At 45.5% G+C, this 17,494-nt stretch overlaps 1 protein-coding gene across 3 annotated transcripts in view; it reads right to left on the bottom strand.

Moving 5' to 3' along the window:
* UPF1 (UPF1 RNA helicase and ATPase) overlaps positions 1 to 17,494 on the bottom strand; it is a 382,560-nt gene that overhangs the window by 31,390 nt on the left and 333,676 nt on the right. For all 3 annotated transcript variants that reach the window (XM_086947036.1, XM_086947037.1, XM_086947035.1), the window contains exons 22-23: positions 11,349 to 11,569; positions 10,172 to 10,294 (exon numbers count right to left, since the gene is read on the bottom strand). In XM_086947036.1, coding sequence (XP_086803162.1) covers positions 10,175 to 10,294; positions 11,349 to 11,569 — 341 coding nt within the window. In that variant the 3' untranslated portion in view covers positions 10,172 to 10,174. The remainder of the gene's footprint in view (positions 1 to 10,171; positions 10,295 to 11,348; positions 11,570 to 17,494) is intronic.

Genomic DNA, 17,494 nt, shown 5'->3' with positions numbered 1-17,494 from the left:
TCCTCTAGACAACAACAACTCAGTTTGTCCACCCTGGTGTTCAAAGGTCCTCCTAGGTGTTGTACAATCAAGGTAAAACCCTGATGATTCAGACACTAACAAAGGTGGAAAGCTTGATGGAGCAGGACTCACAACCCCACTTAGCCCTGTTTGTTGCAGTAACTAATGGCAGTAGTGTTGTATGTGAGAACCGGCACCTGTTCACCCTTGATGAGTGGTAGGAATGCTTTCAGTGCCAAGTGTATCGCAATTACCTTCAACAAACTGATGCGGAGCTGGGCTTCTGCTTGAGACCAGAGGTTTCTGATCACTACCTCTCCCAGATGATTACGCCAACCCAGCAACGATGCAGCATTCACAACTGTTAGCTCTGGGTGGGGAAGGACGCATGGTTTGCCAATGGTTTAATTGCAGTCCAAAGCCACCACTGCAGCTCTTTTGAAGCCTTCTCTGCCACCTGGATGTAAATCAGACAGGTTTCCTTGATGCTTAGCTCAACAATACTTCAAATGCTACTGCAGAGCCAATATAAGCCACCTGACATGATCCACAAGCAGGATGCCAAGACTCAGCTATCAGAGACCCCGGTTGAAGACTGAAACATCGGGTTCACAGCCGGAATGTCTTGCACTGGCTGAGGCACATAAAAAGCCAGTCCAGAATGGCTCCAACGCAAGGGAGACAGGTGTGACATTGGCATGTTGATGGAAAGACCCAACAATATGAACATGTTGGCTGTTGCCTGGAGGTGGTTTATGACTGTTTGAGGCGAGCCTGCTTTTATCAGCCAGTTGTCCAAGTATGGGGCCAGTACTTACAATCTTCCCAGATGGGCTGTGACCTCCACCATCAGTTTCTTGAGCACCTGAGGTGCACTGGTAAGGGCAAAAGGTGAGCACTGAGAACTGAAACTGCTCGTGGTCTCCATGAAACTGAGGAAGTGTCTGTATGACTACAGGATGGGGAGTTGGAAGTAGACATCCTGCAGATCCAACATCACCATACAGTCTCCTATATCCAGGCCATACAGAACTTGCGAAAAGGGTGACCATTTTGAACTTGCCTTTCTCCTTGAAGTATGGACAAATGGGCCCCCAGGATGTGTTGTGGTGTAGGAAACATGTTGTGGTTGTTGGTCAGGAAGCAACCATTCTGGACAATTTGTAGCATCCACTGATGGATGTGATGAATTAAGGAATACTACTGTGTGAATACCCAATGCTGGGGAGTTCAGATAAGCTAGAGTCTGGGCCAAATCCAGGGTCAGCTCCAGTTGTGGTGTCAGATGTACCACTCGGTGGAGCGGACTTCATCAACTCTATCAAGGAGGATGACAATCCTGCAGGAAAGAGTGTCACTGAAGACTTACTTTTGCTGTGTTATTTTCTTCCATGCTTCTTCCACTTACTGGATGAATAAGGTGGTGACCTTGAAGAGGTCAGCCATCTGTTCTTAAGCCTCCTTGGTGGGAATGATAACGCTTGACTCTTAGGGCATGGACTCATGGTCTTACTCCAAGCATCACAGATAGCGTGGATGTCAGTAATGAATGTCTGTCCTCGCAATCAATACAAAATTTAAAGCTTGAACGCTTCTGGGGAGACATTGTAGCACTACACAAAGAATTTCTGAGTGGAAATGCACAAACATAACTCCCAGAGTGTGCTCTGGAATGTATGGAAAAAAGGGAACAGGTGTCATTATGCCAGGCTGGGTGCTATATTGCTTCAGTAAAGTCATCCAATGTCACTTCCAGAGTTGATATAAACCCAGCGCTTAACGAGTTTCGATGTTTCTGTTTCAAGTTGGACTCCTGGGATTAATAAACTGGTGAGGAATATGCATGTAGAAGTATCCCCAGAAAATGATACTGCTTTCAGTCTCAATTTCAGTATGTTCCAATATATTTACTAAAATTATCTAACTGAAGACAAGGCACCTATATCCTGTGGCTTTTTAAAAAAATGTATTTTTACATTCGGTGCACGTGCACAAAAAGGAATATGCTACTTACCAGTATGCATCTGTTCTTGGCATGTAGGGCTGCTGACATTCATATCTTGTGCATAGATCGCCGCCTAGTGTTGGGCCCGGATGATTGCACTTGTTTTCTTGGAAGAGTTTTTAAAGTATCACGAGATAGGGGACTCCTCCCTTGGACTACAGTGCGCATGGGCATCCTCTGCATCTTCAGATTGTTTTTCGTCATTGTGGCAGTGATGGAGATAGCAAAGTAAGAGATGGCCATGCCAGAGAGAATGCTGCAGCTGCTACAGGCACCGGGGAGGAGGGCGGGCGATATGAATGTCAGCAGCCCTACATGCCAAGAACAGATGCATACTGGTAAGTAGCATATTCCGTTCGAGGCATGTGGGCTGCTGAATTCATATCTTGTGCATAGACTGTATAGCAGTATCTCCTCTAGCGGTGGCTACCTGTGCCAGCTGCAGCAGTTTGATAAAGAGTTTTGAGGACAGCCTGGCCGACAGCAGCTTGCTGTTTTGTTTGTACATCTACACAGTAATGTTTTGTGAAAGTGTGTATGGTGGACCATGTGGCTGCCTTACAGATGTCTTCAAGAGGAATATTTCCTAGGAAAGCCATGGATGCCCCCATTTTCCTAGTGGAGTGTGCTCTTGGGGGGGGACGGTTAAAGTGTGTTTGGCCTTTTGATAGCATATCTGAATGCATTTAACTATCCATCTGGCTATTCCCGATTTTGAAATTGGATTCCCCTTGTGCTGTGGTGCAAATGCAACAAACAGTTGCTTTGTTTTACGAAAGGATTTAGTTCTGTCCACATAGTAAAGTAGAGCTCTCTTTACGTCTAGTGTGTGCAGTGCTCTCTCAGCTACTGACTGTGGATTTTGAAAGAACACTGGCAGCTCTATTGATTGGTTGATATGGAAATTGGATACAACCTCAGGCATGAATTTAGGGTTTGTTCTAAGAACCACCCTGTTGGCGTGTACCTGCATGAAAGGTTCTTGAATTGTAAGCGCTTGTAATTCACTCACTCTTCTGAGTGAGGTGATGGCCACTAGAAAAGCAACTTTCCACGTTAGGAATTGTATTTCGCAAGAATGTAAAGGTTCGAAAGGAGGGCCCATGAGTCTTGTAAGCACTATATTGAGATTCCAGACTGGGGAAGGGGGTGCCTAGGAGGAATCACCCTTTTTAGACCCTCCATGAAAGCTTTGATTGCTGGTATCCTAAACAGTGAAAGGTGTTGTCTGTTTTGAAGGTATGCTGCAATGGCAGCAAGGTGTAGCCGTATTGAAGAGTATGCTAAGTTACATCTTTGTAGGTGCAGCAGGTAACATATAATGTTTTGTATTGATGCGTCTAATGGATTGATTTGGTTATTGTTGCAGTAAATTACAAATCTTTTCCATTTAGCTGCATAGCACGCTCGTGTGGTTGGTCTTCTTGCCTCAATGATATTCATGAAATCTGGGGGCAAGTTAAGATATCCAAACTCTAAGACCTCAGGAGCCAGATCGCTAGGTTCATTTGGTTGGGATCTGGGTGTCAGATTTCTCCATGGTTCTGAGTTAGAAGATGAGGCGCAAGGTGCAGTCTTTGATGGGGAACTACTGAGAGCTCTAGGAACGTTGTGTACCAAGGTTGTCTCGCCCATGTGAGAGCAACTAGGATTAGTGTGAGGAAGTGTTGCCGCAGTTTGCGTGCTACCAGCGGGATCAGTGGTGCTGGGGGAAAAGCGTACGCAAATCTGCCTGACCAGTTCATCCATATCGCATTGCCCTGTGACAATGGATGTGGGAACCTGGCGGCAAAGTATTGGCATTTTGAGTTTTCTTTTGTGGCGAACAGGTCTATTTCTGGGTGACCCCACTCCTCGAAGAAAGGTTGGAGGACCTGGGGGTGAATCTCCCATTCGTGTAATTGCTGGCTGTGCCTGCTGAGCAGGTCAGCAACTTGGTTGTCCTTCCCTGGAAGGTGTTCTGCTAGGAGAAAAATGGTTTTGAGAATCGCCCACTTCCAGATGCTCTGTGCCAGATGGGACAGCTGTGGAGAGTGAGTTCCCCCCCTGTTTCTGGATATAGTACATTGCGGTCATGTTGTCCGTCCGGATCAACACCGTCTTGCTGTACAAGTATTTATGAAATGCTTTCAGGGCTAGGAATATAGCTAGCAACTCTAGTTGGTTGATATGCAGCCTTTTCTGCTTGTTTGTCCAGAAGCCCTGTACCGTGTATTGAAGGAGATGGGCTCCCCAGCCGGTCAGTGATGCGTCCGCTGTTAGTACTAGTTGTGGAACCGGCTCTTGGAACAGTCTCCCCTTGGAAAGGTTTTGTGTGTTCCACCACTGCAGAGAGTTGTGAGTGCGACTGTTTACCAACACTAGGTCTTTTAGTTGTCCTTGAGCCTGGTTCCATTGCCGTGCTAGGCATTCCTGTAATGGGCGCATTTGTAGTCTGGCATGGGGGACAATGAATATGCAGGAGGCCATCATGCCCGAGTGAGTGGTGGCCTTCCTCTCTTGGTACTTGCCCCACTCCCTCTCAATCCGCCAAAAATCTGGGTGTGGTGTTCGATACATCACTCTCGATGTCTCTACAGGTGAGTCGGACTGTCGCGACCTGCTGGGGCGTGATCAGGACACTCAACAGAATCCGCAGCTACCTGTCCCCTCAAGCACGCAAGCAGATTGCAGTCGCCCTTGTTGGTTCCAGGTTAGACTACTGCAACTCTCTCTACATGGAAACCAACAAGGGCCTCATACATCGACTGCAAGTAGTGCAGAACGCTGCTGCACGTTTTGTCCTGGATCTTCCCAGGTCTTCTTCTGCCACTGCTGCGAGGAGAGACCTTCACTGGCTGCCTATCCAGCACAGAATTTATTTTAAAATTCTGTGTCTGACCTACAGAGCTCTCGAGGACGGACCTAAAGGCGCTATCAGCTCCCTGCTTACTCGCTATCACCCTCCAAGGTGTTTGCGCTCCTCGGGACAACTCCAACTCGCCGTCCCTCGCTTTAAGCTCACCAGATGGGGAGCTAGGGCCTTCTCCGTCGTTGCCCCACAGCTTTGGAACAGCCTGCCGATGGAGATGAAGACGCTACCTTCTCTGGTGCTGTTTAAAAAGGCCCTAAAAACATGGTGCTTCTCTAGAGCCTATACAGGTTGAGCTGCAGAGTTCTTTGTTATGAGCTGGATTTGGAATTAGGCGCCTTGATGCCCACTGGGCTAAGTTTGCGCACGATAAGATCCCTTTATTATTATTATTATTATTATTATCTGCATAAAGACTTGAGCTGGGAGAGAGTGTTGTGGCTGGAATTTTCGAATGAGTGTCTGCATACTGGCTATCCTTGTTGAGTTTGGATACGCCTTTGCCACCGAGGTGTTTATGGTGGCTTCCAGGTACTGCTGTATGTGGAACGGTTGCAGATGTGATTTTGTGTAGTTGATTGAAAATCCCAAGCTGTGTAACAGCTGGATTGTTTGAGACGTGTGTTCTGCACATTGTTGGTACGATTTTGCTTGTATAAGCCAATCAACCAGGTAAGGGTACACATGGACGTGCTGCCTCCTGAGATGTGCTGCCACGGTCGCTAAGCATTTTGTAAACACTCTTGGAGCCGTGGACTCCGAAGGGCAAAACCTTGAATTGTTAGTGTTGACCTTTTATTGTGAACCTGAGGTATTTTCTGTGGGCAGGATGGATGGGTATGTGGAAATACGCATCTTTGAGGTCCAGCGTTGCTAGGAAATCCCCCTGTTGTAGCAACAGGAGCACTTGTAATGTGATCATATGAAAGTGCTCCGACAGTATGTATTGATTTAGGGGTCTGAGGTCCAGTATTGGCCTGAGAGCCGTCCTTCTTGGGAATAAGGAAATAAACGGAGTACACTCCCTTCCCTTGCTGTTGGAAAGGGACTTGCTCTATGGCCCTCTTTTCTAGCATGCAGTTCACCTCTTGTTGTAAAAGGGTGATGTGTTCTCTGGACATTGGACGATGTCTTGGTGGTATGTTTGGTATGTTTGGTGGTGTAGAAGTCAGTTCTAGGCAGTAGCCAGACTGGATAATTTCCCTCACCCACCTGTCTGTGGTAATTGTGTTCCAGACGGGTAGGAACTGTTGTAGTCTGCCTCCGACCGGTGTTATGTGGTCTGGAGATAGTGTGATACAGTCACTGTTTTGAGGCAGTGGAGGCTCTGGTGTTATTGCCTCCACGTCCTCTTCCCTTGGAATTGTTACCTCCGTAGCCTCCTCTGGTGGTGTTTTTAGCAAAGGAGCTTTGTGCGTTACCTTTATATGAGGTCGTTGTTTGTGAGGCATGTCCTCGTGTGTTTGCCCTATATGAGGAGCGACGAAAGGAGCCCCTTTGTTGCTGAAATTGCAATGCTCCCATAGATTTTGCGGTCTCTGTGTCCTTTTTCATTTTATCCAAAATGGTGTCGACAGCAGGGCCAAACAGAAAGTCCTGGTTAACAGGTTGATTAAGGATAGTGGACTGTACCTTATTTTTGAAATCAGAAATACACAGCCACGCATGTCTGCGGAGGAGAACGCTAGTGCTCATTGACCTAGCTGCAGTGTCTGCTGAATCAAGCGCGCATTTGATGGAGGCGTTTGTTATGAATTTTCCCTCCTGTATGAGATCTTGGGCTTGTGCTTTGAAAGGCTCAGGTAGGTGTTGCATTAGGGTCTCTAGCTGGTCGTAATGCGCCCTGTCGTACCGAGCCAGTAGGGCTTGTGTATTAGCGATCCTCCACGAGTTGGAGGCTTGTGCCGCTACTCTTTTCCCTGATGCCTCTAGTATCTTTCACTCTTTGTCTGGGGGAGGTGCTTCCCCGGTTGTTTGAGAGTTGGCCCTTTTAAGTGCGTTGGCCACTACCAGAGAATCAAGTGGTAACTGCCCTTTGATGTAAGTAGGGTCTCTAGGGGCCGCGTATACTTTCTCTATTCTGGGGTTGTTTACCCGTGCCCTGGCTGTGTCCTTAAATATGTCAGGTGCATGTTTGAGAACTCCCTTTAACATGGAAAGTGTCTTGACACTTTTTTCTGATGTAGGGAAGGTGTCAAACAAGAAGTCCTCTTCAACTGGGTCATTATGCATATCCACGTTGTGGAACTGTGCAGCCCTATCTATGAGCTGATTAAAAACTACTGTGTCGTCAGTAGGAGACGGTTTAGTAGGGTAAGAGGACATGTCAGGGATGGGATGGGTGTTATAAGGGTCAGTTGGCTCTTCCCATGGTTCCTGAGGGTCAGGTTCCTGTGGGAAGTCATATTCAGGCTGTGGCTTCATTATCCCCGTGATGAGAGGGAGAATAAGGAATGTATGGATTAAAAGGATTAGTAGGCATGATAGGTTGAAAAGGAAAGAAGGGTCTAGAAGGAGAAGTCACAAAGTCCTTTTTCTTCATTGGAATGGGGGACTGAGGTTGAAAGTCCAAAGGCCTCTTTTTCCTAAGCAGGATGGTAACTTTGCCAGTGTGTGTGTCAATAAAATTTTTTGCTTGGTCGTCTGGGTGGAAGAATTCTTCCTCAACAGTCCTGGGTTGAGCCTTGGGCTTTGGTGAGTAGACTACTTTAGGTTTAGGAACCGGCTTTCTCGGCTCGGGGCCTTTTTTCGGGTCGACTGTGTCTTTCGGGTCGACGTGTTTTTTGTACTCCGTAGGCTTTTTCGGAGAAGTGTTATCTCCAGAGTCTATGTTTTTATTGGAATCGACTGGAGTCTTTATTTTTTTCCGGCTGAGCGTCTTTCCCGGAGTCGATTGTCTTTTTTGGATCGACTGGCGTCTTCGGATCTGGTGTTTTCGGTCCGAGAGCACGTTCTGGCTTGGACGCGTGCTTTAGTACGGCGCCTTTTGTTGGGTTGACGTTTTTCGGTGCAGAGTGCTTGTTCGGGTCGGCAACCTTCTTTGGTTCGGCGCCCTTGGGTTGTGTGGCCTTGTTCGGGTCGACAACGTGTTTCGGCTCAACACTTTTGGGCTGTACGGCCTTCTTGGGGTCGACAGTCTTTTTCGGCTCGACGCTCTTTGGCTGTACGGCCGCTTTCGGATCAACGCCCTTCTGGTCGGCGACCTTCTTTGGCTCTGGAACCTTCTTCGGGACGGTGTTACTGGACCCTGGGGTTTCTAAAGGTTTCGGTTTCGGAGCCGAGCCGGATGGCGGGGCAGTCAAACTTTTTTATGATCTTGGCTAAGGCCTTTTGGCGATGCCTTGACCGGAGCCGTTGTTATTGGGGTAGATGGTGTTAGGGGCAGAGTACTCCCGATTTGCCCCGGCGGGATCTCGTCACCGGAGTCCGAGTAGTCCTCTACAGTGACGATCTCTAGGTCCGAATCCGGCGCCTCTTGTAGTTCCTGGTCGTCATCGAAGATGTTGTCCGGGTCCGGTGCCTGTCGCTGCATTTCTTGCCTGGCTGCACGTCGGTTCCGAATAGTTTTCTTGGATCGAAACTGTGCACAGGCTGGACAGCTTTCCTCTTTATGGTCTCGGGAAAGGCACTTGTTGCATACTGAGTGCTTATCGGTATGTGGGAACTTGGCGAGGCATTGCGGGCACCTTTTAAATGGGCTTCTTTCCATTGACGGTCGGCTCACGTGGCGTCGAAAAGGCCCAACGGCCCGCGTCGACGACCGCTTTGAGATGGAAGGCTGGATCGAGTAGAGAAGGTACCGATCGAGAACAATACCGTCTAACCAAAGGCCTTTAGAAAAGTTTTGTTTCGCTTCCGAAGTTGGAGTATAGGAGTTTGCATCCGAACCCAATGGTGGAAAAAACACAATCTGAGGATGGAGAGGATGCCCATGCGCACTGTAGTCCAAGGGAGGAGTCACATATCTCGTGATACTTCGAAAACTCTTCCAAGACAACAAGTGCAATCATCCGGACCAAACACTAGGCGGCGATCTATGCACAATATATGAATTCAGCAGCCCACATGCCTCGAACATAGTTATTTGAGCTCTCTTGGGATGGGGCGCCACAAGGAAGGAAAATGCTACTAAAACAAAGTGCAAATATCCGGACCCAAAACTAGATACCGGGCTATGCAAGGCATGTGATCTACAGCTCACATGCCTCGAACATTTTTATAGGGAATAAGTATTTGAAATGAATATATCCAACCGTGAGTGATGGCAAGCAGCTAATTTAAGGAACAGGAAATGGCTTTCACATCAAAGACCCCAAAACCAAGTCTCTGTGAGAGTACTAAATGAGCCTTGGGAAGTTTTAAGTTGGATGTTTAATCAGTAAAGCAGTCAGAAAAAAAAAAACAGAAGTTTAAATGCTACTAAATCATGAGAAAATAGACGACTGATAGATCAAATATTAAGACAACATTTTCCATATGTTCACCAAAAGCACAATTGTCGCAGGTCTAGAATGTCTTAATTAAGGGACAATTGTAAAGATGTTTGTCATGCTGCAAGCCATTTACAGAGCAAACTTTGGTTCTTGATCTCCTACAGACCAGAGAACAGGGACGTTCTGAGTGATTTTCAAATTTTAAGATAACTACAGCTGCTAAAAGTCATTACTATTAATAGTCCATCATCCCCTTTTGTATCGCATTACTATTAATAGATATGGACATAGGATTCCACAAATCCAGCATTACAGAAAGTAGCACTGTTAGATAAAGAGATCTTATGGCAAAGGGCTCATGGGGCTTTACAGTTCTGGCAAAGTACTCAAAGGTGTTTATGACTGACAGAAAAAATGCTGCTCAAGAACAAAGACTTCATTTCAGGCAAGTGCATACATCCAGATATGTCCTTTTGTCCTGAAAGGGCAGGAAAAGCAAGCTAATGTATCGCGCTTCCTACAACAATTCATTGTCAACCACAATTCCTTTGAAATCTAACATGCTCAATCTGTTATATCAGAACAAATGGGGTCCTTCTTGAGTTTAGCAATTAATACACCATATTGTGAAAAAAGTTCCATATTATATGGGGCATTAGATATATTAAAGAGGAAATTCAAAAGTATTGCATAATATTGTGACAAAGAAAATTATGTAACTTGATGCACAGAACACAGACTACCCTGCATTTCATATTTAAGTGTTAATCATCTCTGCAAAGCAATTGCATAAACAGAAAAAAACAAAATGCTAGTCCAGTTGAAGAGAATATCTGCTATGTTTGCGCAGCATAGGATCAGAATAAAATATAAACTGCTTACACTCTAGTATTGTGACAGCCCTGTCACACCACCATGTTGATAAGCCCGTTCACCCTGGTAAGTCGAGTCTTGTGACAGCGCCACATCAATCTGGGACTTAAACTCATCTCCAAGGTAACTGTCCTAAAATGGAAGATGAAGATAGCACAGTGTTTGGAAAAACTGACATATTATATTGTAGTTTATTGTAATGTTAACAGTATTATGAATCAAAGCAATCTTTTAACCTAGTGCCAAAATTATAACATATGCGCAATCCAGAACTGACCGAAGAGAGGCAAATGTCAGATTTTGCTTGGGTGCTAACAGAAGCCAGAAGTGTCAACATTGAAACAGTAAGTAAAATAAATGTGAAGAGTCTAGCAAAGCCTCCATTTCCCTAAAAAAAAAAAAAAAACTCATTTTCATTGTCCCTTTAGTTCAAAGGCAGAAAATTGTAAAGGGTTATCTTGCCAACAGGTACTGGGAACATGGACTATCGCTGGATTACACCTTATAGGTGCACTGGACTGCAGAGGTTTAGGCATTTATGTTCGCAAACCATGTTAGCAGTTTGAACCATCTTAGTTGAATAATAAAAAAATAGCTGTCACATAGTGTTAGTAAGGAGCTCGGCTTCATTACGTCCAGTAGTGAACACCTCACTTATGGACTCACCAGTGAAATTTCAATTATCGCAATGTTATTAAATTAATAATTATCTATTATCTTAATTATTAAATTACCTATTATCTTAATTAATTATCTATTAATTTTTATTAATCTCAATGTTATTAAAATAAACAATTAGCGATGCACGATATACGAAAAAGTAAACCATCTTAAGGCTTGATAAAGGTTTCCTTGAAAAACTGGTCTCTTAGACCATAAATAAGGCATTTCAAGAAGGATGCATTGCATTAACCCCTTTGCTGCTCATGACGAGCTCAGCTCGTCATGAGGCACAGTGGAGCTGTGCTTATGACGAGCTGACCTTGTCATGAACAATGATAAATCTGGGAACCCAGCACCGGGGGGGGGGGGGGGGGGGGGGGGGGGGGAAACCCTTAGCAGCCAAGGTGTTCAGTATTTTCAATAACATTGTTTTTCAATACAGTTTGGATAGTCATTTAAGATGAAAAAACAAATGGCATAACTTTTAAGTAAAGCTACAGAAAACAAACCAGACAAAGGTTACCTGTGATAATTCTGGTTGAGAAAGACCAGGTTGGCTCATCTGAGATGGTTGACTCATTGAAATATAGCCCTGTGTCAATGGACCCTGTGAGAATGGCTGGGACACAACATCCTGACTACCCTGGCTGTTCGGCATATTTGACTGGTTCATTCCTTGAATACCCATGCCACGATTTTTTTGTCGCCCACCTCGACCAGTTTTTCCTTTGGGCATACCACGACCTAATTAAGGAAAGAGAAACCCAGCATTAATGCAGTCTGAAAAAACAGAGATCACTGTGTTTTAAATTTTTTTTAAATAGAAGTTTGAGAGTGGAAATGGGTAGCTTTTTGCTTTACTGAAGGAAATTCGAATGCATCTTAGTTATTTCAAATGAATTACACTGCGTCTGTACCTACTCCGCCTGCCCTTCCTTTCCCCTCAAACAGTGCTTAATTTAAGCTGGCAGTTGCAGGTGGGGCTCACAGGCACTCATTTCTGGGGATTAGCACCTATCTTTTCTCATCAGATTATAACTAAGCAAGAGAGGGAAAACCCACAAGGGGGAAGAGAAAGAAAAACAGCGACAAAGGGAGAAAGCAGGAACCAGCAAGTGTGAAATAAAGGGGCAGTGAGGGTATGGTAGTGGATAAATAAGGCATGAAGTAGAATAAAGACGAAACAACCTTGGTATTAGGCACATCAACATTAAATAGTAATGGCTGAAGGCTTCTGAGCAAAACTTTGGGTCCAGCAACTTTTTCTTTTACAAATTAGGCAAAGGTCTTAAGTTCCATCCACCAACCTGGAGAAGTGAATTAGCAAACAACTGAAATTAGAGGAAGGAAGGAGCTCATCTACCCCAGACACTTGGAACAAAAGGATGTTTCACATTCACTGTAATCTTTCCAACTCGCCACGCACAAAGACCTTTCTCTGGTCTTCTCAACCAAATCCCCTTAAAATATAACATGCTTGCATAATAAATGGTGATCTAGAAAAGTAAAGTTACTAACCTGCAATCTTAGTTCTCCTCCAGGGAAATCCAGCATGCTGGATCCCGAAGAACGTGTGTGTGTGTGTGTGTGTGTGTGTATATATATATATATATATATATATATTACATATATATATTACCTACTGGCTGTCGCCAGTAGGTAGTTATAGTTAGGATTATTTTGTATAGGGAATTCGCAACATTCTATTGGGAATAACTTTGGCGCCGGTTGAGGAATCTGCCTGAAATTTTCATCAAATTTGCCTCGCGGCGCTCCGCTCCTTCCCTGAAAGTTTGGGGGGGATTCGTCAAGCGGGGGCAGAGATAAAGGGGGGTCCCAAAACGTGTTTTCCCCATGTTAATTTCCATAGGGCGGTCGAACTCACTTTTAGCCCGAACGGATTTCCACCAAACTTGGAAAAATTGTAGGGACTGGTAGCCCGATGTGCCTTTGCTATGTCTCAAGATATGTGCTCCAGTGGATTTTGAGTAATTTAGGTTCAAAAAAATATATATATATCTATAAGCGCGCCCAGGTACGCGCCCCGGGGCGCGAACCAGCGCGCTACGCGAGTTCGCACGCGGAAAGCTGATTGGCTCTTGGGTGTCTGTCAACATTCCAAACAGTCCGGAGCGGCTGCCATCTTGTGTCTCGGTAGGATCGAGACACAAGAGGTGGCAAAAACAAAGGGGGAAATGATAAAAAGGGGGCAGAGTACACCCCCCCCTGATCCCCTAGGTTTGATGTGGGGGCCATAAAACGGCCCCGTGGGGCGAAACATTTTTGTTTTTCTTTTTCGATTTGCGCGGGGGGAGCGCCCGGTACGCACACCGGGGAGCGTACCATGGGGAAAAAAGAATGACAGAGTTTTTTTTTAAATTTAGCTTTTTTTTTATAAATTGGAGGTAGTTCTAAAAAGAACTGTTTTTTTTCTTCTTTTTGTTGTTTTATATTCATGTTAGCAGCTACCGCAGACATGAAATGCAAAAAACTAATTTTAAAATTTGACACTGCGTTCAAGGGCCTCACACTTACTCCAGTGTCCCAACATGCTCCATAGATAGCTGTTAGACCAGTGCAGAAATGAGAGGGTCCTGGGTACAATTAAAACACTAAGAAAGGGGAGGTCAAAGGCTTGCTTATGAAGGTTATGAGAATTTCCCTGGATAAGGATGATTACAGCACAATTAACTTTTCATTCTCCTCCAAGGCATCCTCACCAATACTTATTTGCACTAAATAGAATAGCAAGCTCACCCCACTAGAAAGTTACTACTGAAGATGCTTCTTGCAAGTGGTGGGTGTATCGGGGAGGAGGCCTAGGCGGCGCCATCCCCCCCTAAATAAGCAACTATCTGGTTTAACTGGCTTCTTTATTAAAAAAAAAAAGGTTTAATTTTACCAATTATTGGTCTGCAAATCCAGTTTTTATGTTTAAAATGCTCTTTTCCAAAGAAAAGCTTTGCACGTATATACGCATGTATTTTTTGGTAACATGCTTCGGGATCAGGTGCGATGGACAATTCAGTGCTTGGGACTACTGAGGAGGGGGGTGGGAGGTTTCACCTATGGAGGCTTACATACTTGCTCATGGGTACCCTAACCTCATAAAAATAAACAATTTAGCATGCTCATTGCTTCATTCTCTCCTCTTTGGCCCCTTGAAAGACAAAAAACAAGTGGACAATGAGAAGACAATGCAGGGATTTATAAAGGATTGTGTTACTTACCCTGCAAGCATCTGTTTATGACATGTAGTGCTGTAGATTCACATGCTCTGTATACTCCTGCCATCTAGAGTTGGGCCCGAATGACTACAAATTGTTTTTCTTTGAAGAAGTCTCTCGAGTCAAAGGGTAAAGTATATCCTCCTCTCGGTGATATTGGGCATGAACATCAACTTCATTGTTTTCCAGCAGTCGGGTGAGAATGGAGTGTGAATAAGTGTTAGTAAAAAGAAGACCATGCATATAATAGTGTATCTATGTACTACAATGGCAACAGGTGTCTGGAGAGGAGGGCAGGCACATGTGACTCTTCAGCACTACATGCCACAAACATATGCTTACAAGGTTAAGTAACATATTCCATTCCATGGCACGTGTTGCTGTAGATACACATGCCCTGCATACACTATAAAGCAGGGCCCTCCAAAAGCAGTGGCTAACCTGTAGGTGTTGAAGTTGTTTGAAAAAGAGTAAGTAGCACTGCCTGTCCTACATTTGCTAGTTTGCATGCTAAGACATCCACACAATGTTGAGTGAAAGTGTGTGGGGTTGACCAGGTAGCTGCTTTACAAATCTCAACTATTGGTATATTGTCCAGGAAGGTCACTGATGCTCCTATTTTACGGTTAGAGAGGGCACATTTCTTTTAGCTTTAATGTAACATGTCTGAAAGCTTTTAATTATCCATCTAGAGATACTGGATTTTGATATGGGCTTTCCAATGTGAGGGGGCGATAAACCCACAAAGAGTGGTTTCGTTTCATGAAACTCTTTCGTTCTGTCAATATAGTACATTAAAGCTCTTTTACCATCCAGTGTAGGAAGGGTTCTTTCTGCAACTGTCTCAAGTAGCAAAAGACAACCAGTAATTCAACTGCCTGTTTCAGGTGAAAAGTAGAAACTACATTTGGAAGGAATTTTGTGTTTGTTCTAAAGACTACCTTATCTCTGTGCAGCTGGAAGAAAAGGTATTTCACCTTCCAAGGTTAGTGCCTGGAGCTCACTGACATGTCTAAGAGAAGGAGTAGTTTCTGTCCTGTAACTCCAGTTCTGTAGTAGGGGTATCTCTGTTATAGTCATAATCTAGTGAATAGTCCCGCCCATGTGCGCGGACCCCGGAGCAATCAAAAATAATCTCTTAAGCTGTCAAAAAATGCAGAAATGCATAGACACTTAAGAGAGAATTTAAAGACAGATAATGCAGCCTATATCCACAGGCTACACTGTCCAATACTTCAACTGGAAATTCCACCAAAAACCACAACAGCACAGCCTGTCCAGGGTTTTCCACAGAGAAAAACCTTGCTTTGAACAGCAAAACCCTCTGGAATGATAGAGAGGAAGGAGTGGACAGACAAGCCCCATAGGCTGCCATTATGTGGCTTAAAACAGGATACTGTGCCTTTAAGAGAACTTCCCAGAAGCCTCACAGTATCCCAGAATGCAGTGCAGGTCCCTTTCACCTTCAGTTCTTTTTGAAGGCGTAACACGCCAGACCTGTAGCATTCCTTACATGAATATCTCTCTCCACCGGGGAGGAGGGCGGGCGCTTATGACTATAACAGAGATACCCCTACTACAGAACTGGAGTTACAGGACAGAAACTACTCCTTCTGTAGTAGGGGATCTCTGTGTATAGTCATAATCTAGTGAATAGAATGGCAAGCCCATCCCCACACCAAAGCGGCGGTGGAGAAACGAGAAATAACACCACTATTGTGCGAACAAATTTCGCAGCGAAGCCTGCCCAACCTGAGCATCTGCCATGGTATCAGTGTCCAGACAGTAATGCTAAGCCAAGGTATGGACCGTCTTCCAAGTGGCGGCCATGCAGATTTCTGCAATCTGAACATTTAGCAGCAAAGCAGTCGCGGCAGCTTTTGCCCCTGGTGGAAAGAGCCTTAGGTTTACCTCCTAAGGTCGTATTAGTCTGTTGGTAACACAATAGTGTACAGGACACAACCCACCTAGAGATGGACTGTTTTGAGGTAGCAAAACCGGTCCAGACTGATTCATAATTGTCAAACAATTGATCTGAACCACGAATATCTCTGGTTTTAGCCAGATAAAATTCCAACACCCTCCTAACATCCAGGGAATGTAGGGACCTTCCCGCTGGAGATGCCGGATTCTGAACAAACATAGGCAAAGTTATTGTCTGATTGACATAAAAACCAGAAAGAACCTTAGGAAGACATGCAGGGTGAGTATGCGTAACAACCTCAGCAGCATGAAATACAGTAGAAGGTCCTTGGCAACAACGCCTGAATACCACTCCCCCTGCGGGCCGATGTGATGGCCACGAGGAACGCCGCCTTCCAGGACAGATGCTGCAACGAAGCCTTATGAATAGGTTCAAAAGGCTCCTGCATCAATCTGGACAGCACCACATTCAATTCCCATGAAGGCGAAGGAAGCCAGACAGGAGGGAATGCTTTCTTCCAGCCTTCCAAAAAAAACTTTGATCACAGGGATCTGGAAGAAGGAAGTCTGAAGGGCATTTCCTGTAGGCAGTCAGCGCAGCAATATGAACCGTAATGGAGTAGACATTAAGGCCCGACTGCGCCAGGCGTAGAAGATACAGAAGGAAGACAACTTCCTTACACGCCGACAAGGCACGGTCCTTGGACTCGCACCAGATGCAAAAACTTCTACCACTATTAAGCAGAAGAAGTCCTAGTGGAAGGATGCTTAGCCTCCTTCAGTATGTCCATACAAACTTCTGGTAGATTCAAATGGCCATATCACACTATCTCAGGAGCCATGCAGCCAAACTCAAAGACGAGAGGTTGGGGTGCAACGTCTGCCCCCTGAACTTTGCGAGAAGGTCCGGCCTGCAAGGCCTCCGTATGAGAGGACGGAGAGACCGGTGAAGCAGGTCCGTGAACCACCACAGTCTGGCCCATTCCAGGGCAATCAGGATCATCCGCGCCCTGGACTGGGACAGCTTGATGAACACCGCCGGAATCAAGGGAAAGGGTGGAAAAGCGTACAGAAAGCTGTTCGACCAGTTAATCCAGAACGCATTCCCCAGCTTCCCCCCAGGCAGTAACTGGAGGGGAAGTCTCGGCATTCGCCGAAGACTTCTCCTAGCACTTCGTCGTTTATGACCCACTCATGGCTTTCCTGAACAGTCTGCTCAGCACGTCTGCCCGAGCAATCTGAACACCTGGCAGATGGGTAGCCGTTCGAGTCAGTCGCCAGATCGCCCGCGCCTCCTGCGACAGAGTGCGCGATCTCGAACCCCCCTGCTTGTTGAGGTAATACATTGTGGTCAAATTGTCCGTCTGCACAAGCAGAGAGTTGGTCTGGAAGGACGGAAGAAACGCCTTCAATGCCAAGGGAACAGCTCTGAGTCCCCAGAAAATGATGTGATACGTGGACTCCATCGGGGACCACGTACCTTGTATCTGCAAGTCTCCGGAAAGCTCCCCCCCCCAGC

This window comes from Lissotriton vulgaris, chromosome 12 (genome assembly GCF_964263255.1).
Source record: "Lissotriton vulgaris chromosome 12, aLisVul1.2, whole genome shotgun sequence".
Classification (NCBI taxonomy): Eukaryota; Metazoa; Chordata; class Amphibia; order Caudata; family Salamandridae; genus Lissotriton; species Lissotriton vulgaris.
This window is presented reverse-complemented; position numbering and strand designations above follow the sequence as displayed.